This window comes from Boleophthalmus pectinirostris, unplaced genomic scaffold (genome assembly GCF_026225935.1).
Source record: "Boleophthalmus pectinirostris isolate CB_2022bp ecotype Guang Dong unplaced genomic scaffold, ASM2622593v1 HiC_scaffold_22, whole genome shotgun sequence".
NCBI lineage: Eukaryota > Metazoa > Chordata > Actinopteri > Gobiiformes > Gobiidae > Boleophthalmus > Boleophthalmus pectinirostris.
Window position 1 is genome coordinate 13126374 of NW_026571190.1, and position 27530 is coordinate 13153903.

A 27530-nucleotide genomic window follows, 5' to 3' on the forward strand; every position below is an offset into this window, starting at 1 on the left:
AGCAACAAACACTTCCCATGTTTTAAAGATCCCAAAAAGACGAACACAAACACTCAATAGAAATCCTGAAAAAGTCATTGATTTGTCTTGATTTCACCTGGTTCACTTTTGTGAATGGCTCTTATTTTAAAAAGATTTTTAAGCTTTAAGCCTTATTTCTGCATCAAAGAATCACATGAGCAACAGAGGACAGACTGAGCGCTAAGCGATGTACAGGACTTTACACAAGGATTTAGTAAACTATCTTAGCTTTCACTGTTTCGGATGTAGCTTACAGATGTGGAGCACAATGCCTGTCTTTGGACCACAGAGGTAATCATAGGTGTGTGTGGATGTGTAAAACTTGCCGAAATGTTTCCCAAACATTTCAGGAGGATAGTGTCCATCCTGGTTCGAGGTATATGATCCTGGGGCCGACCGGTGGCGCCGTGGAAAATGTTAAAAGCTGTTTTGATGATGAGGTGAAGGTCATTCACAACACTGGACCCCCCTTACCCCCCTCCCCCCTCCCCCCAGACCTCTGTGATGTGAGAGCTTCCATTACACTACACTGCTCTTCTTCATAGCATCATTCAGCAACTGTGTTGCTCTGCTCTGAAATAGCTTCATTCACTTCAATTCAACCAATTCAGGATCTGTAAATCTGTAAAGTCCCCGTAGCCTTGTGAACAGGCTTACAAAAACTATTTTCAGTCCTTGTAAGTTTTTTAAAGTGACAAATCTTAGGGAAAAAACATCTTGTAAGTGGTCTGTTGAGGGTACATGAGGAGGTATTTGTGTATGAGTGTGAGTGAGGTACTTAGGCAGTGATAAAACATACTCTTGAGTTCCTATAGTACTGCATTGTATTGAAAATAGAGGAAGAGTAACGGTTTGCATTGACCAGCCAGAACTTTATGACCAGGTTTTAAAAAAAACAACAACCAAAAAAACAAAACAAAAAAAAGGTTTTCATGATGCACAGTGGCAGAGTGGTTAGTGCTAATGTAAGAATGTTTAGAATCATCTATATTGGCTAATGATAGCAAATGACTTGGTCCTGTTATAGCTCTGGTTTAGTCCAGGTTTAGTTCTGACTTAAAACAATTTGTACAATACTTAAATTACTTTTTTTGAATTCTTTGTGTTTAATTAATCTACTATATTAAACACATATTCAATTGGTGCCCAAAACCATAACTTAAAGTGTAATTAATTAAAGTGTAATTAACTTGTTGCTTGGTGGCTATTGCTTAAACTTAAAATTCAATCAAAGAAGCATCTATTTAACTTTAACCATATCCTTTCCATTCATATAAATTCACCTATATACATTTCTGTATAATTTTTTTTCTCATAGATTTGACATAAATTCAGATTAAACTCTTGATAAAACTTCACAGGATAATAATCTCTCGTAGGGTTAAGAAAAACATTGCATTTTTAATCTACAACTATGCACCAAAAAATTAAACCACGATGTGTCAGGTCAGATTTCTATGGTAGTATTTGCCTTTAGACAAAATTAAGATATTTTTGTCCTGGCTTATGGTTAATATCTCTGTTTCTACTGGACTTATCCACATGAAAGAAATACTGGTATACAGTTCAACGTTTTCTCTATCAAAACAAATTAATTCAAGTGAAATTGTGTTTTCACAATAGCCTCTAGAAGTGGTGGTATTATTCAATCACAGAAGAATGATTGGTATCAAATTCATTACTTTATGCCCTTTATGCCATAAGATTAATATGGCAAAATGAATAGGCCTATGGTTTGTGACAGATAAGTTTGGGTATTTCTTTCAAAAGCTGTAAATCGCCTATAGAGTTATATAAGTTTCTGTCCTCCATCTGAAAATATGGCAACCTTTTCTACACCATGGTCATGTAACCTATTCTTCAGGAAGTTTGGAAATTTTTACTTGAAAGATTTTGTTAAAAAATACTGAATTAAAAATGCAACTCTACAAAGTATCCAGCAATATAAATATCTATAGGTGATCTATTATAGCTTATCTGATTAACCATGGCTTTCAGCGCGATGAAAAGTCAGGACTGTTGCTAGCTAAATATTCTTTCTTTGAATGGTCAAGAGTCCTTAAAATGGTACCCGCAAGAGGAAATTGAAACCCATGAATATATATATACTATACTATATTTTAGCCTGAGATTTATACTGGTCATAATGATATGGCTGGTCTATATATGTGTACATGCAGGTCCTTTATTTAATAGTATTAGCACCAACACTGTTTTGGCCACAGTTAAAATATTGCACAAGAGTTCAGCTTATGTTAAAAGAGGTAATGGTTGGATAACAGTAGAATGTGCGATCCAAAGAAAAAACTGCTTATAAAACTGTAGAAAATACCCGTGCAGAGGAGACCAAGTACATTTTGTTTTTCCTTAAAATTTGTCACTTTATGTGAATTTTTAATTTAGTTTCTCTCGAGTCACATTATACTTTGATTGACAGGTTTCTGTAGATCAAACACGATCCCCACAGTGTAGCGCTAATGCTAACGTTACCTGTGTGCCATTATTACTACAGTTAATGGGCTTCTATGTGACAGCTGTCAGAAATGCTAGCTGCTCGGGCTATTTCACATTTAACCAGATTAATAATAGATCTAGTATACCCTATTTCCATACCTAATGCCTTGGTTAGTTGCAATAGTACTTTGTCCCTGGACATGTATTATATGGGGCGTACAAAGTAGATGTGGCTGTGAAATGCACGTAAAACTATTAAAACATTAACAAAAGCTACTATGTATGTCAGATTAGACTGTCCAGTCACTACAAAGTTTCAGATAACCCACTCCTTATCTACTAATCCGTATTATCCAAATCAAATATTTTTTTTCCATGTAAAAATTTCAATGCCTATCGACCAAGTCAATCTGTTCTAAATAGTCTTTTACTTGTGTGGGGTTTCAGTCATGCTCCATCACAGCACTAAGTGAGGCACATTATAATGAATTAGCAAGTTTATGTGATATAAAAAGAGAGAGAAAGAGAAACAATTTTACTTGTATTTTTTGGTGTTTTGATCCTGAATATGTTGAATAATTTGTGAATGAAGTGAATTTAGCATTGCCCCCTCCCACCCCATTATGCTAACCCTTTTCGTGACTGCTTTATGTTGCTAACCTCTTTGGTGACTCCAGGTGTCTTAAACAGGGTTCCTACTCTTAACCTTCGCAAAAAAAAAAAACTATTATATTTGGCTATTTTGTTTATATAGCCTATGTTCTATGGCTGTTTAGCATTAATGATTGTTAGCGATGATTACAGCATTAATGTCACAACACAGAGCAATGACAGCTACGTTTTTTTTTCTTTTAAAACTACAATTTACATCTTAAAAAACAAGGTCCGTGTCCATGTTGAGTTTTTCAGTTCCTTCTTTAGGGGAAAAGTGCTGGGATATATGCAGTCCGTGCAAAAAAGTGAACATTTTCCTTACAGTATGGTTTCCATGACAACTCGGCACCACTGTGACTGCAGTAAAATGTATAGAAGGCTATAGTTAAAATGAAAGCTTTGCACATGCAGCAAGGAAGTATCTATGAATATCTATGTAATTTTACATGGAGGACTTTATTTTTTGAGCCAATATACCACCAGCTATATTATGCTACCTGTAAATTAAAAAAATATATAATGTGTGGCTAGAGGCAGCTTTCCATCTTAGACAAAAGAAACAACCAAAATCCATTCTAATGTAATACAATATCAATGTAATTTGGAATAGTGTAAAAATCCAAATATGTTTACTTGCTATTTCACAATCTGTAATAAATTACATTTAACTAAGAAATGGTCAAATTGATGCGATTGACAGATTTAAAGGCTACAACATTTATATTCTAGTTTCAGTGCAATATACTATTAAATTGAAAACACCTAATTATCAAATTGATAAAAACATGCTAATTGCTACATCATTCTTAATCTACTTTGACAGCTTTCAGCTCACCTCATTTGGAAAAAGTGCCAGTTAGACTAGCAGCATTACAACTGCTAAAATGTTCTTTGGGTCACTGCACATAAAATAGTGCTTGTAACAAATAAAGTGTTTTAAATCCTTTTTCACTGAAGCAATGAAGTATGTCAAAATGGACACAGACCTGAAGATGAATTTTTTTCTAGGGGTTTCTTCCCAAATGTCTTGTGCAATTTCCTATTTAAGATCCTATAAATGTACATGTTGCCTGTTTGTAGGAACCCTGAAATGTGTCTTTAGCTGTTCCCACCACAAGAATGAGGCTGAATTTGACTAACAGTTTCTTAAGTGTACTTTACGTGGGTGCCATATTGGACAGGTCAACTGTGCAGTCAAATAATATTGGCAGTGGTACATACACATCATGAGATTTCAAATTTTTCACAAAAGTTGTCATTAAACATTATTACATTGTGTTGACCTGCCCAATGTGGTGATTCAATGATATCTGTGTATTTAACTAAATTCTTATAAGAGCTGTTGAAAGAGAGTTTTGCAAGTTTTGATGCCCATAGGTTCTCTCATTTTGGCAACAACCAATGACTGCTACATGTGAAATGCTTTGGGAACTATAAGCTTTGCCTATAGAGAAAAATCTAAATCTAAGTGCAATTGCTGGCAAGACTTATTGTCTGTAATTACTTTTTGGTCATACCTGCCAATCAAAAACATTCAATTCTTCACATTAAAATTTTGTGTATTTTCTTATAATTCACTTCATAAAGCGAATGGGTCTGACTGCTCAGTCTATTATTTAATTTACTATAGATCATAGCATAATCTTCATTTTCAGGGACATGACACTTGAAACTATTGAGAGCAGCAGAGAACTTGCATTGTCCTTACTCTCTTTCATGGCTCTTGTTTTGGGCTAAATATGTCTACATTCCCCCTCCCTCCCATGTGTGATCACATCCTGTGCCTAAGAGGTGGGCGCCCCGTGGCTGGGCATGTTGGCCATGCCTCCGACCATGCCCTGGTTCGGGGCCATACCTGAGGGCCCGCCCAGTGCCGGGGGACTGTGCTTGGTGCTTGGTGAGGTCATGTCTCGTCCCGGGGCCTGGGGGGCGCTGTGGTGCGCATGCTGCAGGGCGTGGCGCTCCAGGAGGGTGCGGTGAGTGAAGGCGCGGTGGCACACGTTACATTGGAAGGTGCGCTCTGCTCGGTGCGTGCGCATGTGCACGTTCAGGGAGCTCTTCTGAGTGAAGCGTTTGCCACACATGGAGCACTGGAACGCCCTGACACCTGTGTGCACCACCATGTGTTTGAGGAGGTAGTCGCGCAGTGAGAAGGACCGCCAGCAGATGGAGCACTGGTGAGGTTTCTGACCTGCACAGGGTAAAAACGTCCATTGTTAGGCCTGTGATTACTATATTGATTTAACATTAAACAAATAATACATGGAACAATCATTTTTGGGGGTCCATATTTATCATGGGTGCTTTTTATTTGTAAAAGTGGGGAACTCTTTTGTACTAAAGTACGATTTGAGCTAATAAATACACTGACTCATCACATGTTAGTAATTAACTCATGATTTTTAATAATATTGCATATTTACAATATCTATATTTCTGGGGGCATTTCAATATGATAATTTATCATCTATATTTTCTTCAGCAATAGATCCCACTTTAAAATTTGTTATTGTGACAGGTCTATGTGCCTGTGTCACTGTTAAAGGTTAGCATGAGCTACATCATACATGATGAAAACAATGATATTTGCTTAAGAGATAAGACTTGAACAAAATGTACAAGGGCCACAGAAGTTTCCTGAGTCTTATCATGCTATGTGTGATTATCCATCTGTAACTTGCTGACCACTGCCAAATATTTAAATACTGATTTATGGCTTGGCTAAGTCTTCATTGAGAATGAATGGAGCAGGAAGAGCACATCCGCACATTTTGAGATAACCGGAACTAAGCAGCAATGTGACAGGCGGCTAAACGCTTAAACATGTCACATATTAAACCAAGACAAACAAACAATTTCTTTACTTGCTGGAATACAGGCTTAAAGACATTTTGTCAACTATATAGTACAATCTATGATGCCCGTGGATCAATATAAATAACAATATTGGTCTAAAACGACCTAATGAAAGAAACAAGTCTGCTGATTGGAAAATTGCAGAGCCCAATAGCCCCTGGTTCCAGAAGTTAGCTATGTGGTAACTAATGATCACAAGACCTTTTATACTTATTTCTGTATCTATTTCTGTTAACTTGTAAAACAATTTGCATTATTGTGCATTTCAAATGGCCATTTTGGACTTCAGAAATGTCTATGCGATAAATGAAAGGAAAATTTTCTCCTGGGACCAGAGCAGACTTCAAAGTGGGAGGGACATTTGAGTTTCATTATGATCCTTTCCCTGCTTGCCCCAGTACGGCTAGTCACTGTAAACAGAGCTGAATCCTACATGAATAAAGAACTAAAATTAGGGAACAAAGTATGTTGAAAATGAGATGATGAAAATGCGGGGAGAATGGACAAATGATGTCTAGAATGCAGGATAATAAAGATTATTCAAACATGCATGAAACATTCTAAATACAACTTCGAGAGGGTTAATGAAAAGGGAAAACAATTATAACATGTTTAAAAGCTCTGAAAAAGTTGATTTTGCACAATATGTCTCCTTTAAAGGAAGTATTCCGGCACAGCTTGAGCTCACAAACAACAGCCGGCTGTAAAATGTAATGTAAACGCTATAAGAGTTTAGGCCCTGAGGTCGTCCTTCCAACAAAACAGAGAAACTTCCTTAAGTACTATCAGCTGTGAAATTACTGCAGAGCACTTAAGAGTTTGAAGGAGTCTGAAAAGTTGGAACTTATGGATTGCTACTACTACTGCATAGCCTATTTGCAAACCTTACTTTATCAAGCAAATTCTAGCTCTAAAGATCTATAAAATGGTAAGACATGCCCAAATTCTAAAAATCATACTTTTACATAATATAAATAATATTAATGACAACGGCATTAATGATTAAAGACAAAACTTAACTCCTCATCCAAACTAATTTATCCAGTTTATAATTTGAAAGAATACTTTAACAGCATGCCTTAAGCTGTAAAAACATAACCTATTATGTTTCCAGACACAGGTTCACACAGATTTGAATGCTCATTCCCAAAACCCCAGTATCTTTAATTGTGCTTTTGTAGTCTCCAGCTCCAGTAAGAGCTCAGTGACTGTCAGTGGGTTTGAACCAGTATTGTTCAAACATTGAAACCAAGACATATATAAAAGGCTCCAGGACTTCCCTGAAAAAGAGATTCCATATATCAGTGGGACTGACCTGGTCAAATAAAGGTAAATAAAAAAATATACCACAATTTGAAACACAGATGATGTTAGGGTCATGGACTGGTGGTCAATACCAGAGGTTTCAGTATAGATATTTCCAATCTGTCACTGTGACGAACAAGGTTCAGAAACATCTGTCATAAAATGTTTGCCATAAAATGTTTCCAACATGCGTGCGCCACATCCTTGGTCTTTTTAAAGGCAAAAAACAAATCACATTCTCACTATGAACTCAGATTTCGTTGTTATAGATGTAAAACAGCTTCTTTGTATATTGTCCCTTTAAACATAGTAGTTAAGTAACACCACTGTAAAACCAGGCAATATCCAGTGATTTTATGCATCTACCTGCAGAGCACACAGACACATGCATGTAACCGCCAGTGTCCATATCCTCCTGCTGCCACACTATTCTCTGCTCTTACCTGCCTTTTATGATCTAAACTTGCTTTCTGTCCATGTTATGCTATAGATGTGGATCACATACTGTAAAGTGAGAATGAGAAAACCTGGGCCATATCACATTGCTGGTTATATATTGTGATAGAGTATGATATGAATTTGGAATATCATGACACAACTGATCAGCTGATTTTCATCTCAGTTGTGAAGGGAACAGGCAGAGATTGTGGGTCATTTCTAAACCTAAAGCCCAGAGAAACTTAAGCCCAATTTATGGTCCAGCGTCAAATCGTCTGCATCAGGACGGAGAGAGTCTACGTTGCTGTGAGCCCCCTCTGCAGAGCCTCTGCGTCAACTGACATGCACCTCCAAAATTTTCTAACTACGCGTCGAAACGACACAGATCCTAGCCTCCTAGTGTTGTGGTGGTGAATTACTTTGCAGCGCACAGACCTCAACGCGGATCCATAAATCAAAAAATGACAGCGACAAGGCGATGGTGGCAGTGTGCGTTGAGTAGGCCTGGGTATCATTAAAAGATTGCCAATACGATACATACCTCGACACATAGGCCACGATACGATACATATCTCGATACAGTGCACTTTCAGTTTGAAATAATATATGTCAAATCAATTCGAAACCGTTCAGTAAAAAATAATGGCTAAATCATGGCTGTGATACTGAACGTCTTTGTTAAACCACTTTTTGTGCAAAGTTCATATGAAACAGACACATTTTAATCCTCAAAAAAGTGAAAATGTCAAATGTGTTGCATAAACAAGTTTCCTTCCTCTAAAAAAGCAACAAAACTGTAGCGCTGTAACAAAATTATTTAGTAAAATATACCAAAAAATACTCTTAGCGATATATCGATACAGCAGCCCACGATATCGATACTGTATCATCACAATAAATGATACGATATAGCAATATTTCAATATTTTTGCACACCCCTAGCACTGAGTCAACGCAGAACCATAATTCGCCCTTTAAACACAGCCAGCAACTAGCATCCTACTACTTACTTCCTGATTCCTGACTCTGACAATGAAACTCTTTAGATTAGACTTATTTTGACCTCAAGAGCTGCTTATACAGTATATTTGTTCGGAGGCAGGACAAATTTTCCTCAAATACATGGAAGGAAATTGGGTACAGGGCTTTTAAATTGCCCAACAAGAAGGCCAGACCTGTCCCACCAAACAGTGAAATATGTGTAAAATGCGAGTGACTTCTCACCGGAGTGGATGAACATGTGCTTGCTGTAGTTTTTCCGGGAGCGCAGAGATTTGCCACAGTGCGTGCAGTCGAATGAGGTTTCCGATCCCTGCGATGAGGGAGAGGGCCCCGCTGAACAGGATGAGGTGGAAGGGGGAGGGACCGGTGGCATCTGAGTGGGAGGCGGGGCCTGTTGATTAGGCTCTGCCCCGGCCATGTTGTCCATCCCCGTCATTGGTCCTCCCACGAAATATGGAGCGGGCTGCGATTGGCTCACTGGGTACTGGAACAAGAGCTGATGAAGAGAACATCACAATCTTTATTATTTATTATTATTAACAATTATTCATGATTATTGCTAGATTTCAGATGACATCACAACATTCTATAGGCCAATAATATATAATATAGATGGGGGTTAGCTAAAATAATAACTGTTAAAATGCAGATTTTTGTTGTGATACAATAAATTCTAGGTTTCAGTCACCAACACTGCCATGAGATATCCAAAAGGTAAATGCACAAAGTCCAGTGTATAATCAATAGTGCTGTCATGCGATTAAAAAAATTGAGAGATTAATTAATTATGATCTGTAATTAATTAATCTAATTAATCTCATTTTAATCTCACCTAAAAATTGCTGAGAAAAGCCTTCAATTTGAGGTATTTTCATTAAATTCATTATTACATTATTGTGGCAGATCAAAAGACTAATATAGATTTAAAAAAGTGACTTTATAAAGTCATTTATTGTTTAACAAATCTCTCCAAATTGGCTGTTGAGCCCAAGTCTCCATGAATAAGAAACTGTTTGTTGTAAAGCAGCAAAAATGAGGAAATCTGAACATAATAACTTTTGTCTACTTAAAGACAATAAAAAGTCCAGTCTTCCCTTAACCACATTAAAAATATTATTGATAGAGAAATGCTTTATATATGAGATCACTGGTTTTAGTCCTGGTTTAGACCTGGTTTAGACCTACTTTAGTCCTAGTTTAATCCTGGAATGGATTAATCCTGGTTTTAGTCCTGGTGTTAGTTCTGGTTTAGTCCTGGTGTTAGTCCTGGTGTTAGTCCTGGTTTAGTCCTGGTTTAGACCTGGTTTAGACCTGGTTTAGACCTGGTTTAGTCCTGGTTTTAGTCTTGGTGTTAGTTCTGGTTTAGAGGCGCACAGGAGGAAGCGCGGTTTACACCGCGTACGCGAGAAAACACGATCCACACGCGGCTCACGGGAGGACAGCGATGTCCGCGCAGTGTCTACGGAAGGAAACGTGGTCCGCGCGTTTTCAGGTTAATGACGATGATGAAGGTGTGTGTTTGTGTTTGTGTGTATTTGTGTTTGTGTGTATTTGTGTTTGTGTGTATTTGTGTTTGTGTGTATTTGTGTGTGTTTGTGTGCGTGTCCCCTCATGTGGCAGGTCACTATAGGACAGTAGTGCAGACATCATGAGCCTATGCAGGTTGTTTTCAGGCGATATTATATTAGTTATTTTCTTTTATATTTCACGTCGGGAGAATAATTTCCAAGACACGAATGTGTTTTTACCTGTGCACTGCTGCCTCTGTTCTACTGGCTCTTCGACCTCGTCCATTGTGCGACTGATGCCGCCAACGTTAACATGACGTTTACATCGCTGTTACTGCGCGTGTTTTGTGTGGCTTTCCGGCAATGAGTGGAATTACCGAAATAAAAAAATGTATAAATGTGTTTGTGTGTGTGTGTGTGTTGTTGTCCCAACAACACATAAAAACAGGTTTTATAATAAAGAAACTCACATACAGAAACACTAAAGTTAGAGATTAAAAATGAGATTAACGTGATTAAAAAACATAACGCGCTAAATATGACTGTAATTAATTAATCGTAATTAACGCGATAATTTGACACCCCTAATAATCAATAGAAAAAAAAAAGGCTCATGCCCCCAATCTGGAATTGCCACCATAACCAAAGAACAAATGAAATTCTTATTTTTCTTTATCTCACTGGAAGCCAGTGGTTACTGGCACTGCATCCAACAGATCAATTCGTGTATGCAAAACAACAGTTTGACAATGACTGAAGTCAAATCTAGGGGTAATAATAATAATAATAACAGCCACATTAAACCATTAACATCAACAGCTTTTAACCATCTAAAAATGTTGTATAAATTAAACTAAACCACACCTTTCCATGAGTTTGTAGTAGGTTAGAATACTATAATGGCCTACTCACTGTAAGACACCTACAGGACATCCAGGACACTGTTGCTTGGGCCCTGACTTTGAATTGTCGTAATTAGCAACTGGCACAAACTACAATTATGTGTAAACAACAAAAATATCCACACTTAATAATTATCCCCCCCAAAAAAAAAAAAAAAAAAAAAAAAAAAAAAAAAAAAACTGCTAACCCCGTCGTTTAGATCTCAAATTGCATGGGATTCTTGTATAGAGCTGCACCTAAATTTCATATTATATCATATTGATATTGCTATTTGCTATCATATTGGCAATGCTTAATTAGCGGTAATGAATGGCACTGAGTCCCCTGTTGGAGTTTTTTTTGTTATCAAATTCTATGATAGACAGTGGTTTATATTTAAATTAATTTGCATTAGCAACATTAGCAACCCTTATCTGGCATTGGGGTGTGTTTTTAAAGATTATAGATTGCTAAAATTGACAATACACAACCATAACATTTTTGAATTGTTGTAAGACAATGGTTAACTCATTCAAACAAAACCAAATGAAAAACATTTTAAAAAATGCAAAAATACTTTTGTAGCTTAAACATAAATCTTTAAATTAGCCTCTAGTCGTTTAGCTGCAGAAATCCACTTCTCCTAACAACCTGGAGCTTTGTAGGTCTAGTAAAAAAGGCTCTGATTTTCTTTAATGGTATAGCAGACATATTTTAGAATTGAATTCATCTATTCTAATCATAATTACAATGTTTATCACAATACTAAAATTTCACTAAATATTGTGCTAGAAATAAACCTGGCTTGTCTGCCTATTTATACACATTTTGATACCACAATTACAAAAGACAATACGATAATAATTTCCATGCCCATGCACACATCCTTGTCAATCAGCTTCCTAGATTACATTACACATACAGTGCCTGAGGAATAAACAGAGTGTCTTACCGGGTTGGTCATGGACTGTGAGGTTGGAGGCGGAGTCAGGGGCTTGTTGACACGCCCCCTAGGGTTAAACTGCATGGGCTGAGCTGGTTCACTTTGAGGCCAAAAACTCTCTGAAAAGACGCCCTGTTCATCATAGAAATCCTACAAAAAAAAAAAAAAAAAAAGCAGATGTCAAAATCAAATTACATGCAAAAAAGTTAAATGACTACAATAGAAGCTGGTGAGCCAACAGTGAAAATAGGGTTGCAAGGTTACTAGCAATTGATTCTAAATCACAATTAGTAAATGGGTGTATTTTTTTTTTATTTAATAATTAATTTCAACAACAAAACATGCAGAAAAGCTGCTAACCCTGTAGTTTAGATCTGTACAGACATGTTCTGAAATGTGATTCTTGTATTAGTTTGTCAGTTCATATATCAGTCTTTTTATTGAATTTTATCTGTGGAATCAGGATTTCTGAAAATAAATGTAAAAATGTATTACTATGGACTGAAACCATGGGTCAGAATTTAAAAAGTCCTGTCAGAATCAAAAATGACTTATATTAATCCCAAAGGGGTGATTCTTTTTGTTATAGACATGCAGCTGACCAGCAGAAGAGATAGAGTTATGTAACCTAGGGTTGAAATCAAATCCATTTCAATCCAGTCCTGGTTTTCCCATTTTGTTAGTCCAAACCAGTCTGGGGTTTTCTATGCTTATGCCACCAATGTAACAATTATTTGCAATTATTGACACTATGATCAAACAACAGTGAAAGCCTTAATCTTCTTTCATTTCCATTTTCTCACATGTTACCCTAGTGGCCTGGTTTATAAAATCTAACTTGAGGAATGAATGAAGTAAAGCTGCAACATAACCTGTCAGATGAAAAATGACTTTTTGTACTTTTTTGGAGCATATATTCTATGGAAATAACTTAATTTTGCTTCTAAAATTGCCATGATTATAATTTTTTAGCTTTTAAGATTATATTGTGACCTGAATAATCACTACTGAATCGACTACTTCATCCTATGTGATATGATGCCAATGATATTATTATTTTTATTTTATTTGAGAGTGGTATCATTTACAAACTTCATCAGCTTTTCGGGAGTCACAGCAGGAGGTGTAGCAGTTGATGCACAATGAGAAGAGTATAGGGAAAAGGACACAACACTGTGAACCCGTGCTGATAGGACTCCAGGTATGGTTTTAATTAGTCCCTTGCTGGGACAATTCTCGTCCCTCTGCTTGGGCCTATTAAGCGAATAGTGAAAGAATATAATATATAATATTATACTATTACACTGCTAACCTTTTTTAGGTTATATTAAAATTCCTGCTTAAAAAATGAATTCTATTACTTATTTATTTAGCTTATGTTTATCTTCTTTAGACAAAGCAAAAACTGCGCTAGCACAAGGAGATAATCCTTACGGCATACATTTGTTGGCCGGAACTCATACTCATTTTCTTTGCTCTATAGAACCACAGTGGTAACCTCTGCACCAATGTGACAATGCAGTGCTGATTTACCATCTTGTTCCACACAGTGAAGGGTTCTCTGTTTGACACAAACTGATTGTGAAGATATATCACTAACTATCATAAAATCATTACTCCTCTCTTTTCACAAACCGTCAACATGACAGAAGAGATGCACAAACATATTTTTTAAACTTTGTAGAAGAAGGTTGAGTTCTATGGTTTGGTGAAAGCCCCTGTAAATAAACACCCCCCAGTGAACCACTTGTGAAACAACAGTGGTTCATGAGTCACGTGACATGCTTCATAGAACATCTACAGGCTGGTTAATAGTCCAGTCAAGATCCTGTGTTAAAGTCATTCCCCCTTCAAAGCGCTATCACAACACAGTATGCACCCCCTAATGAAACTTCTGCATATTGCATTAGTTTTGTCAAGTTGCTGTGTACAATTTTGTATCATGTTTTTGTATATTTGTGGAGAATTATCATGTGAGAGCATGAATGAAGTGGGTTGTCTGGTTGTCTCTTTACTTGCCTACACCTATAACCACGGTCTGGTAGAAGGCTCTGTAGCCTGTTAATTTCTCCCACTACTCAAAGCTAAAGCAACTATTCCATAATCAAAATCTCTGGATCATTTGCTGGTATGGACATTTCAAACTGAACAAGAAATCCAAAGGACTTTTGCGTGGTGCGTGGATTCATTTCCTGAGTTTCCAAACTGAACTGAGAGAACTGCACTCTGGTTTTTGTTTTGGCTAAAGCCACCTCAAACTCCAACATCCAATAACATTGAATCATGGACAATTATTTGATTTAATTTGGTTTGCTTTATCAGTATATGTTTAGTTTAGTCCCTGCCTCCCAGCGGTTCTTCCTTACCATGTACTACATCTGTTATAATATTATTGCACAATAATAAGCCAAACACTTGTAAGTTATCAATAATAAAGTAAAAAAAAGGCTTTTATCAGCTAAAGCCCATTTGAAAATAATAATTAAAAACTTGCATTAATTTGCATATTGTCCATCAATTACAGAAGTATCAACTGCAAAATATGGAAAAAAAAAAAAAAAAAAAGACAAAATATACTTAGAAACTTAGAAATTACTGAATCTTGATTACAATTTGATTAATTGGACAGCCCTAATTCTACCAATTCTGACCTCAATCTAAATGTTAAACTAGGGTCCTAAGATCCTTATATTGTTGTGATGTAAAATAAACCAAATCCATTTTAAATTGAAGACATAATCCAGAGCAACCAAAAGCACCAAGGAAGAACATGCAAACATACATCACTTTTTTCCAGTAAGGCCTTACCATTGTGCTACTTTTTAAAACCTTAACCTAACTAACCTTGACTTAACTTTAATCTAATGACAGTAGAAAATACAATCAGATAATCTTTTTAAATCTGCACTGCATGTAACATTTCTGGTTGTCTACATAGAGATGTAATTGCTTTGCCTGGAATATCTCATAGTATGGCATTAAACTTGTGTAGATCCATAGAAACAAGCACCGGGCCATGTTACAGGTCACATGTCTGTAAAGGTGAACTCATTCACAACAAAATGCATACATACAATACATACATTTGAGCAATAAAAACATGTGAAATAAAAGCAACATATATGCGTTCAGTGCCATACTGTGTAACATTACAGGCAAAACAAATACAAGTTACATAGTTTAAGTAATTTGGAATACTTACAAACTGCATTGCGACTGTCCTTACTAGAAAAACTTACATGCTAGGGCTCTCAAACTATCTTAAACTTGTGTGACAGTCTTGTGTGAGCAGAGGTAGTTTTCCTGTTCCTCTTGTACATTCATATATGTACAGAGTGCCTAACATTATTTGCATGCACAACATACAGTATTTTCACCCACCAAAGATAGCATGTTGTGGTTAGACCTGTCGTGCGACTTTTCTGTATTGTACAGTATGTCCCAAAGCTGAGATAATAGGAGCATTTGCCAAAAAGGGTGGAGCTGGATTAATGTATATGACATATCGCATGTAAGAGATTAAAATGCTGTCAACTATTATGTAACTTTATATCAAACCTGTAGTGATAAACAAGGTTTAACTAGATAAATTAAGACTGAATCAAATTTTTGTTTGCATTTATTTATTTCAACATTAATCACAGAAAAGGCTGTAATTTTTGAAGTACCATAATTTCCTCTGCAAACAACTACATAATTCTTTTATTAGTTTGTCAGTTCATATTTAATGTAATTTACTGTCAAATCATCTAGTTGCATTTAAATGTGAATTTTGAGCAGAATCTTATTAAAACATAAATAGCAAATCTAATCAATTAGATATTATCATTTTACTTTTATGTCTTGCCAGCAACCTGTGACTACTGAGGATGACAAGCAGTTGAAATATGTTAAAGAAGACCAAATTAATCTCTTTAGGGGTGGGTGCTATTGTGAAAAAATATGTAATTGTGAGCTAAATCTGTGATGATGGTATTTTGATGATCTTATCATGATTCAGATTTTTTTTTTTGTGTGTGTAATGTAGCTTTTTGCTCTAACATAGACACTTTCCCCACCCCCTTCTCCTATTGGTCAGCCTCTGCTTGGCTCTGAGTGATTGACAGGTTAATTTATTTATTTTCTTATTTTTTTACCTTCATTTAACCAGGACAGACTAACTGGTACCTGAGTCCTGTCCCCAGAGGGGACTCTATTGTACATGTTTTAGCAGTAGGGAAAACCGGAGCACCTGGGACAATATGCAAACTCCCCAAAGAAAGGCCCTGTGCCACCCTGGAGTCAAACTCTAGACCATCTTACTGTGAGCCAACAGTGCTAATCAGTGCTCCACAGACAATGTAGTACAAAACAAAGCATCCAAACAAAAGGCTGTTTTGTTTTATTCTTGTTAATCTTATTGAAGTGTATTAAAAAAATTGACATATTATTATCTATCATCTTTTATCTTATTATTATCTCCTCTATTAAAGGGAAATAGTGTGTCTGATGTCTCTAGCCTCTAAATTGCATCTCCCTCCCTGCACCTGAATGCCTCACTTTGGAGGACTCTGACAGTGGAGTCTCTTTCTCTGTGTGGCAGATGTTGCTGGTACAGTCTGCAGAGTACAGCAGGCTGCGGCAGAATCCAACCGCTTCTCCTTCACTTCAGCATGGAGCCACCGGGAATTACTGCATATTATTCACATAGGCTAATGCAATACAGTGGATTTAAGTTTCGAATAATAAGTTGGGTTACAATGACATTCCATATATTGTACACCCTTATAGCAAGTACACTTTACCATTATAAAGTGGTTGCATTGCATAAGAACCTGGAAATTATGGGATTTTTTAAAAGGTACACTATGTAACTTTCCTGGTGCAGGATACACATTTACTCGTTTCCATGGAAATGTTATTTCTTTGCCAGTAATACTTGAATATACGGCATTAAACTTATCAAGATATCTAACATTCATTCAATTACAGGTTGTGTTATTGCCCTTGCCAGATGGTGTCATCTGCTTGTCTCCATGGAGATATATACATTTAATGCCATACCGTGAAACATTCCAGATAACGCAAAAATTTCTCACTGGAAACAAGCAGGTGATAGGCCCCCTATCAGAAAAGTCACATAACGCATAATTATTTTTATTTTATTTCTATTTATTTCTTTTTTCTTATAAAAGTTGACTTCTTTCTCAGTTTCCATCAGGTACAAAGATTACATTTATAAGTTATATCATCAAACACAAATTACCCATTTAAACAAAAAATAATAATTCTGCATTTTATTAGTAACATTATATTGTGTTCTCAAGTATCATGCAGTAACTTGTGTGCAGTAAAATGTATTTTTTACAGTATCCTATTAATGACCTCCTATTGCAGTTCTTAAACTTTTCACACCAAGTACCTACTATCAGATCTAAACCATGTCTAAAACCGGACTATTACAGGTCTAGGCTAGGCCTAATCCAGGTCCAAAACAGATCTGCGCAGTTGTTTTCCTAGTTCTAAACCTGTTGTAACCCAAAAAAGGACTAAATATGGATTAGATGGCAGATATTTGAACTGCAACGTAAAGTACCGCATTCATTATGAACAAACACTTTAGTAAGAATTTTTCAGATTTAGTCACAGTTTAGTCAAGAAATTTATTATTTTTATGAGTTAGGGTTTTAATTATTCAGTAACAAAGCCTGAATCATTCTTAATAATTGTTCATTATCAATTAAGTCTTTGTTCATGCTTCATGAAGGCAATTATTAAAAGTGTAGTTACTGTAATTGTTACTAAGGTATTTAAATTAGAAAATGTCTCTTTCGCATACACATTTTTACATGAAGCAGTTTTATTTTAGGCTGGCTTTTGGTTATGGCCTGTCCGACTCTGACAATGGTCTCTTGTAACCAGGTCTAAAACTGGGCAATAACAAGTCTTAACCAGGCCTTAACAAGGTTTAAACCAGGTCTAAAATAGGTCTGCACAACTGCTTTACCAATTCTGAACCTGTGATAACCCAAAAGTGGACAAAAATGTGCATTAAACTGATATTTCCAACAAATGCAACAGTTTGAGAAACAATGTCCTAATTAGTTAAATTAGAACATATCTCTATACAATTTTAAATAAAGGAGTTTCCTTATTCTTTTTTTTTTTTATCTAAAAGGTCGGCACAATTGTTTTGTAAAATATGGATTAAAATCATATTTGAAGAGCAGCATGAAACACTGCCCTAATGTATTCAAATTTGAAAATGTCTCTTTTGTGTACACTAGTTTTCTTAGCTCATTAGTTTTTGTTTGTGGCTCACCTGTCCGAATCCTGCCATGGTCTCTTGTGCATCCTGGTGGTCTCCCTCTCTCCGTCCGTCCTCCAGTGCATACACCGACCCATCAGTGTCCTGGACCCCCTCATCCTTCACCACCACGCCTTCTCCCCCCAGCACCTGCACATACAAAAGTAGATCTTAGAGAGAGAAAATACACGGCATGGAAAATACATTGGAAGGTAGAAGCAGTAGCAGCAGCAGCGGTAGCAGAGAGCGACAAAGAGCAGAGCAAGAGAAAGAGCAGCCTGCGGTTGTCCTTTTTTGTGCAAGCAGCAGGGGCTAACAAGTTTAATGACCTACAGTAAATATGCAGAAGTCCATAGAACAACAAGGCAAAAGGTGTTGAAGTTAGGATGAGGGCTTGTCTCCGATTGTGCAAAGTGCCGAAACATCTCAGCGCTATACGCCAATGCAGTGAGAAGAGGGAAAGCCAGCAGAAACAGAAAAGGAAAAAGCGGCGCGTTGCAGCTCTGCATGCCTGAAAGCTGTAACCATGGCAACCTCCCCCTCTCACCCCCTCCTCCTCCTCTTCCTCCCCTTCTCTTTTCTCCCTCCGCCCTCCCCTCTTACCTGAAGTCGGAGCGGCTGCCTCTGCTTGCGACTGTGCCCGGCCCCCCTATCTCCCCTGCGCTCGCGGTCCAGCTCCTCCTCCTCGCTGTAGCGGTCCATGCCCACCAGGTCATCAGAGAGGTCGTTGCCGCGGAGACTGTCCCGGCTGATGCTGTCCACGCTGCCCACCCCGGAGCTGCAGCCACCCGAAAGGTTTCCAGTGCTCCCCCCGCTAGCACCGTTAGCCGTCTGTGCTAACAGGTCACGCAGCTTGTACCTGTGTGGACAAATGCAAGGGCTATTTTATCTGACCAGACAAAGCAGACTGGAGAAAAACTATGTTACAACTACAAGTAAGACTGCAAGATTTGTCAAAATGCAATCTGATTAAAATTTGAATGGGTGCAATATGGCAAGACTGAAATTTCAAGTATTATAGTTTTCCATCTTTATAAAATGTATAAAACCTGTTAACCCTGTGGTTTATATATCTACTGATAGGTTCTGAAATGCATGTGATACTTGTATTAGTTTAGCAATTCATATTTCAGATAATAGTAATCTTCCTGAATGTGTTTAAACTGTGTACACTGAACAGAATCCAACTATTAAAACATAAATTAAAACTAGGTCTGCAACTAACAATTATTTTGTTAATTAATTACTGGAGAGACTCTTCTTTTAATTAGCTGAATAGTTGTTTAAAATGTGAAAGCTGAACATGAGATTTTTACCAAATTTTACCCAGACAGAGCTGAAAATGAATGGCTTCAGGTCATTCTAATAAAGTATATTATACAGACAGACTGAAAATGACTGTAAATAGCAAGATAGCAGTTGAATTATACTGATTTCAAAAGATTGTACTTTTGAAACCAGGCAATTTAATCTAAAACACAAAGCTACCTATTTCTCAAGTCATTTCCATGTAATTAATGCTCTGTGTAAGTCATAAAACCTCTTCTGTCAGCTTGAAGCATGTTTTAAGTCTGTTATAGACCAGTTATTCCATTATTAAATTAGTTGAGTTTAGTTATTAATTGTCACAATAGATAAGTTGCAATGAACTGATTAACTTGTTGCAGCCCTAATGGAATAACAATCACACTCCCCAGAAAAAAAATAGTTTAGTTCTAATCATACAAGTTGTCAAAAACAAACAAACAAACAAAAAACAATACCCAAAAAACTAAATGATACTAAAAATACAAAATACTAAAAACTAGACCAAAATAGACACTAATTTCAACAAGTTTTGATGCAGGAAGAAATCACAAATATAGGATAGATTTGAACCATAATAAATAATAAATAAGACCATGTAATAATATTTAAGAAAGTACTTAAGCACCATAGTCTTTCCATTATTGTGGAGAAGTTGGTATTAATCTTTTTTCTCAGTATCAAAATTGAGTTTTAGTAGTGATACTACAACTACATCTATTTATTTATGAAATGATCAACATCAGTGGTTTTTAAACTTTCTACAGACTACAATAATAATACCTTACATTTTTATTGCACTTAACACATTTAACAAGCCTCCCATAGCACCATGCACACATAGTCATTCAGTCAGATTTTGTTTCCTTATATTGATTGGATTTAATTTATTAAAAACAGATAAAAGTACTTTTAATATCAATTTCTTGAAAATAAACAGGCAGATTTAAATCTATGCAAATTAATTGCAAAAAACAGTGAAATTTCTTTCTCCAAAGTCTGAACTCTGCTCCAATGATGATGGCTGAGGGGCCACAATACCACAGTTTTTTTTCTATTTTTTAAAAATTAAAACAATACTAAGTACTTTAGGACATAATTTTTTGATACTGAATCTTGATAGTGGTCTAACCTTATGGGTGAAGGCATTTCAATAGTGCAAATAGTGCAGCTATGGTGGTCTGGTGGAGTGAATAGGCCAGTCTAAACAGATGAGTTTGGATTTGAAGTGTGGGAGTAAGTCAGTGTTGCGGAGGTCAGGAGGTTGTTCCAGAGCTGAGTAGAAGAGTGGCAGAGGGCACACAGAGTTGGAGAGAGGAGGAGGAGCGGAAGAAGAAAGAGGAGGAGCAGAAGGCACAGAGAGTTGGAGAGAGGAGGAGGAGCGCAGGAAGAAAGAGGAGGAGCAGAAGGCACAGAGAGCTGGAGAGAGGAGGAGGGTGCAGGGAGAAAGAGGAGGAGTAGATGACAGAGAGCTGGAGAGAGGAGGACAAGCGGAGAGCAGGTAGAAAGAGGAGGAGCAGAAGGCACAGAGAGTTGGAGAGAGGAGGAGGAGCGCAGGAAGAAAGAGGAGGAGCAGAGGGCACAGACAGCTGGAGAGAGGAGGCGGAGCGGAGGGAAAAAGAAGAGGAGCAGGAGGCACAGAGAGCTGGAGAGAGGAGGAGTGAAGGGAGAAAGAGGAGGAGCAGAAGGCACAGAGAGCTGGAGAGAGGAGGAGTGGAAGAAGAAAGAGGTGCAGAGGGCACAGAGAGCTGGAGAGAGGAGGAGGAGCAGAGGGAGCTCAGAGAGATATGAAGGTGTAAGGTTGTGGAGGGCTTTGAAACTGAGGAGCAGGATTTTGTATTGAATGTGGCCTGTGTAATGGGGAGCCGGTGGAGCTGTTGTAGGATGGGTGTGTGATGACATTTGGACTGAGTCATTTGTATTGATACTCTATACCGATACTCCCATGCCTACTTCAAGCCACATGCCTTGCCTATAGATTTTTAACACCCAAAGCAAATAATGAATCATTATTTAAAACTGAATCTCGATCTTGATTAAAATGTATTTAAAATTTTGCTTCCCATTAAACAAGATCTAAAACAATACAATGTCATCTATACTTGCATGTCTTTTTGATGCTATATCTCCCTGTGCATTAATAATAGAAATAGCAGTTTATGACACAATACACTTGGCACAATTAGTAGCGTCTCCACAGTATTCCTAAAAGTTTGTCTATACGTTTTGCTGTTGGTACGTGCTGTTTATGAGTCATCTACTGCAGTGCATAGCGGCAGCTTCAGCAGAGGTGAGTTACTGAATATCTAAAAGCAAAACATCTCATTTCATCCCACTGTGGCCTATAACATCACCTGTGACGTAGAACTCTGGGTAATAGATAATTTAGGTACTAAGAAGTTGACAGCAGAGAACTAAATATCTCAGTGTCCTTATAGAATCCTCCTGTGAACCAAACCCAAAAACCTGTAGTTTGAACTGGAACACATTCTTAAATGTATGTGATTTTTTTCATAGTTTTGGCAGTTAATAATAAAATTTGATTACAACTATGGCTCTAAAGGTGCATGTAACTTTTCAGGTTGGGGTCCAGCATATGGTTGTTCATGTAGGTGTTCATATGGACAACAAACTGGACTGAACTTACAACACAGACACACAAACAGGAGGGTCCTGGCTAAAGTCACACCTATGCTGGAGCATGAGTGTCGCCCCCTGCAGGACACCCTGTCTGGTCTGAAAAGCAGCTTCAGTGACAGCCTGATACACCCTCGATGTTAAAGAAGTACCGCAGGTCTTTTTTTTCTTCCTGGTACTGTCAGCCTGTACAATGAACAATGCTATCCCTGTACATGTGTCATTCACGTGTAGTAATCATGTGCAATACTGTAAAAAATATGATATACATATTATATATGTATTCTCTCTCTCTCTCTCTATACATATAAATTATCTATTTATCCTGCATTGTTGCGAGATAAATTTGTTGTGCATAATAATAGAGCCACTTATTGTATATAGTAGTGCTGTAGTCCCTTATTTTATTTTATTATACAAAGTGTTGTGTTCAATTAAATTTATTTATCTTGACTTTTGAGTGCCTATTTCTATCCTCTTGCTGTGCATTGCAATACTGTAATGTCTTCATTGCGGGACAAATAAAAGTTCTCTTGTCTTATCTTATATGCTCGTCTTGATTTCAAATGTTCCACAGTATGGCATTAAACTTGACTCTAATTCAGGGGTGGGCAATTATTTTTTTCCATGGGCCCACATGAGAAATAGAAAATATTGCCAAGGACCGAGCCAAAATGCTTAATTCAATTCTACAAAATACTTCTTGATAATTGTAAGAGAACAAGTTATGACTAAGCAGTGAAAACGTTAGGTTGCTTTACAAAAAATGTAATTTAAAAAAACATCTCTAAAATAAAAGCAATGCAGCTTTAGCTCATGCATGAGGTAAAATTATAAAATATGTTTATTTTGTAATTCCAAATTATCTTAAACGGGCCAGTCAGAGTCAACGAAAGGGTTATATATGGCCTGGGAGCTGCACAATGCCCAGGTCTGCTCTAATTGAATGAATGCAAGATATATTTTTATTGCTAGAAATACCTCAGAGAACATGCATTCTTCCTGTAAGCACCTCAAATCAGAGGCTTGTATTACAAAGCTGGCTGAACTCATCTTAGGCAAGTTTCTCTACTCAAATACACAAACCCAGATATGGGTGCCAATGGATAAGCGATGCTCTGAAACAGGTTCACAACTTGCTCTGTCAAACCCGGATTTCCTGAATGAAGCTGCACAGGTTCACAGTACAGGGACCAGGGTGAGGGCCAACCTACCAATTAGAATGATCTAAAAGGTGCTAAAAATAGCTATGTACTTGAAACACAAGGAACAAGGAAGGATCAACATCACAAAATAGTCAAGGATCTAAATAATAAAGAACAAACCAAAGGAAATCCAGTTGTTGTGGTCATAAGAAGTCTGCCCATCACATCCATGCAAGTAATGCCATGAAGATGCTTCTTCTACATTATTCATTCATATAGAAGAAGCAAAACCATAACATCTCTATGAGACAAGCAGATGGCAGGTCCTCCAATAGAAAAGTTACATAGTGCACCTTTAAATGGCCCGTACCTGCTTTCAAACCATGAGTCAGGAACATGTTTTAGTTTAAACTTTTGGTTTGTCTGCCCTTGTGAAATAGCACATAACACAGAAACAAATGTCTGTGATAGTGTCATGCAGTTGTTTCTCTTATAGTTCTCCCATCTCTCAATACCATTTACAGTTGATAGTTAGCAGTTGGGTTCCCATTATTCTTTGTAACAATGTGCCTGATTGGACAAAAAAAGCTTCTATGTTAGTTATTACAAGATAAAATGCTATGCATTTTTTAACTGCTTTATCATACGATGCATGATGTAAAGAGCATTTATCTTGACAAGAATAAAATCAGATATCAGGTCCTTTAATTGTGCATAAGATTTTACAATTTTCCTTTTTCCAATATTGAGCAGCCCTAAATCAAATATAACCATGAAGGTATTCAATATTGCACCTACCGGACATCCTGAGTGCAGGTTGGGCTCTGCTTCATCAGCATTTGTCCTGACCCGAGTCCGTCTCCTCCGCACATGCCTCCGGGCCCCATGTCTCCGAGCCCCATCAGACTCACTGCGTTCTGCTGCTCCATCCCTCCGCTCTCTGCAACATTCACGCCATTTCCCATTCCCGACATGTTACTCGCACAATCGGCCATGAAGTTGGAGAAGTTTGGATACCCGCCCGGATTACCAGAACAACTCCCACTGCTGTCGCGGCCTTTACCCCCTCCGCGGTCTTCTTGTTTGGGCAGGATACCTCCGAGCATAGCGCCCCCACTGGCTGCTGCTGCCGCCGCTGCTGCTGCTGCCCCTGCCGCGGCTTTCCTTTGTGAAATGATCTGCGTGCACTCGTCAATCACCGTTTTGATTTGTAAGATGCTGGCTGCGGTGAGGATGCACAGAGCCTGAGATTGGAGCACGACCAGGGAACCGCTGTACATAAAATCCACGAGCTGTTTGACCGTTTCAGCGGGCACTAGTGGCGGGACGGAGATTTCAGAGTGGCCCAGGAGCAGTTTATCTTGGAAAAATGGACTGCCAGCGGCTAGGACACAGGCGTGGGCCCGGAGAGAAGAGTCGTGGATGCGTACAGTGACGTCGCAGAATAGGCCTTCTCTTCTCTGGGTGCGCAGAGCTTCCAAAACAGACTGGCTGGAGTTGTGCAGGTGGATGTAGTGGACCGTCTCCGTGCCAGGGGCCATAGCAGCGTGCGGCGTGGGCGGAGGAGGGGGGGAGTCACTGGGGACCGGGTGGGAGATGGGGTGGGGGAGGGGAGGGAGGTGCCTGGGGTTCTGCGTCAGCTTGAGGGAGCAGGAGGACAGGGAGGGAAACGGGTCCAACGCATGGGCCACGGTGAGCCCTGTCTGGTCACACAGCCATGAGGCAAGAGGAGGGGGAGAAGTCTGCTGAGGGGAGGGGCAGGGGGTGTGGTCCTGAGCGAGAGAGAGCACAGCTTCAGTCACCTGTAGAAACAAAATTACAGTCATTAGTAGAGTGGCCAGTCATGATAATTACTATTAGAAGTGGAAGATATACCAAAAGATGAATAATATCTCAGTTATTGTTTGCAAAATAAGATTATTGAGTAAATTAACAGACTAAAATCTATTTATAAAGTCTGTAAAAAAGAGCCTATAACATAATCGTCCAAATAGCCCAAACAATCATGATATTTCTGCACTTTTATGTTACATTTCCTGTTTTTTGCAATGCTTCAACCTCAGCAAACACAACTGCAGGCATGTTTACAATTGTCTCTCACTGTTTATCACAATAATGGATGTTGGCATCGGAATAAGCCCAAAAATATTAAGATATAAATTTTGGTCAATAATGCCACTGCTACCCCTAATTATTACAATATTTTTAGTGGGACAATATTTATTGTACATACTTTTTTGCAAAAGACGTGATATATTTTCTTTATTTTTTGTGGCACATAACATTTGAACTATACAGGGTCGCTCAGTGTAAATATCGTCATACTTGTACACATTACATATTGCATTTCTTTCACTAAAGTGTCATACTTTTGCACAGTATTGCATGTTTTGGCACAATCTGAAAGAAATTACTCACATCACATCAAAAGTTCTGTTTATATTAGAATCTGGTAATATGATAACTCCAGAAATCAGAGAAATATCAGATTTTTAGTATTGATGCAAACAAAGTTACTGTTCATTGCAATGTAGTCAGTCAAGTGGGTTGTGTTCCAAGTAGCCTTTTATTTTAATTAGCACAAGAGAAAAACATCCATGCATGCTATGTTACACTTTGATTGCAATTGACAGCATGATTATGACATGATTGTGACTTAATTAGAACATGATCATGATGAGTCCCTGAGACTCCCAACACTGCTGCGGTTAACAACTAGGTGCAATACAATTATCAATGTGATTTTCTTGTGTATTAAAGGAGCAATATCAGACTTTTGTGATAGAGGGTCCAACACATGTCTCCATGGAGGTGTTATTGCTTTGCTGAATGTTCTGCAGTGTCGCATGAAGCTCATCTAACTCCACTGAGACAAGCAGGTGTCACCAGGATAAGTTAAATCTGTGGAGACTGGCTGTTCACAGTAAGAATGTATGTTTTAATTTATTAATTAGAATTTAAGCGAAATTCATTAGTTTAATGCAATACTGTGGAGCATTCCAGACAAAGCACCAACATCATCATGAAGACAAGTAGACAAGAGAAAAGTTGCATAGTGCACCTTTTAAAAAAATGGGCTCCTATGACAGTGCTCGCGCTGTCTCCTGGCAAAATGACAATAAAATCGCGCGTCAGGCCTAAAAAAATCCCGTATGAATAATTTTAACTGTGTACATTTCGAGACAAACAATTCCCCACATTAAAGAGTCCTCGCTCCGATGCGGACGGAGACGTCTCGGCGCATCACCTGACTCACCTGTGGTGACAGCACGTGCCGCGGGTCAGTTTCGTGCTGCTCTGTGGGTGGCCCTAATGCACCGCACATGACACACTTCTGTTACAAACCCGACGACTCGATGTAAAGGTAAAAAACACTAAAGCCCCTACACTGTGTCATCGATACACCCTGTTCTCTACAACAAATGCTTTAATGCACAAACAACAAGAACAAACTGGTTAAGCGCTGGCAGCTAACGGTGGCTAGCGTTAGCTGTTGACATTAGCGCCCAAGCTCTCGCACAGAAATCTGCAAAAGCATCTGGGTTTACTCGTGCAAACCACATAATTTTATCAAAGAAGTCGTTACGGGGTCACACCGAACATGTTAACCAAGCTGGCACGTTGCCCAGCCTTCTATTTATTCGAGTTCAACCCATGCTACCAAGATTTGCTAACGTGGCTACAATGCTGGCTAGCCATCACCGTCTGCCAACTATCAAAGTTAGCATGCTGCCAGTTCTTTATGTTCCGAGCACGCATCGTTACATGCAATATGCTCGTTGTTCATGTGGCGTTATTAACGTGTTATATGTGTTACCTACCCGCAGTGTCAGCCCGCCGCTTGTGTGTTAGAGGCAGATTGATGCCGCAGGAAGCCCTCCGTGATCCAACCTGAGCTGCAGACAAACAGTAGACTAGACCGAGACAGACAGCCCGACCCACGCGCATCGGGCACTGCTGGAGCGGCTGGTGCGACTGCGGATTATTGCCCCTATCCACAGCCGTGAATGAATGCTGCCAGGCGGGTTCTGTTCTACTGTTTCAGCCCTTGATCACACCCAAAGTAAAGTAGGACAAATACCTGCACAGTGCCA

The 27530-nt window shown here is 38.2% G+C and overlaps 1 protein-coding gene across 1 annotated transcript; it reads right to left on the reverse strand.

Moving 5' to 3' along the window:
* Nucleotides 1-508: 508 nt before the first annotated feature.
* zbtb45 (zinc finger and BTB domain containing 45) lies at nt 509-27530 on the reverse strand. The gene is made up of 7 exons (XM_020920175.2): nt 27258-27530; nt 24235-25238; nt 18953-19208; nt 18365-18499; nt 12073-12213; nt 8953-9226; nt 509-5320 (listed from the first exon to the last, which is right to left on the reverse strand). Exons 2-7 carry the CDS (start codon nt 24975-24977, stop codon nt 4914-4916), a joined length of 1956 nt encoding a protein of 651 aa, XP_020775834.1. The 5' UTR covers nt 24978-25238; nt 27258-27530; the 3' UTR covers nt 509-4913.

Coding starts and splice junctions, on each gene's coding strand:
- zbtb45 (XM_020920175.2), bottom strand. CDS start 24,977: ATGGCCCCTGGCACGGAGACGGTCCACTACATCCACCTGCACAACTCC. Junction 12,214..18,364: donor CCATGGCAGGATTCGGACAG/GTGAGCCACAAA, acceptor TTTTTTTTGTAG/GATTTCTATGATGAACAGGG. Junction 5,321..8,952: donor GCACATGTTCATCCACTCCG/GTGAGAAGTCAC, acceptor TACCCTGTGCAG/GTCAGAAACCTCACCAGTGC.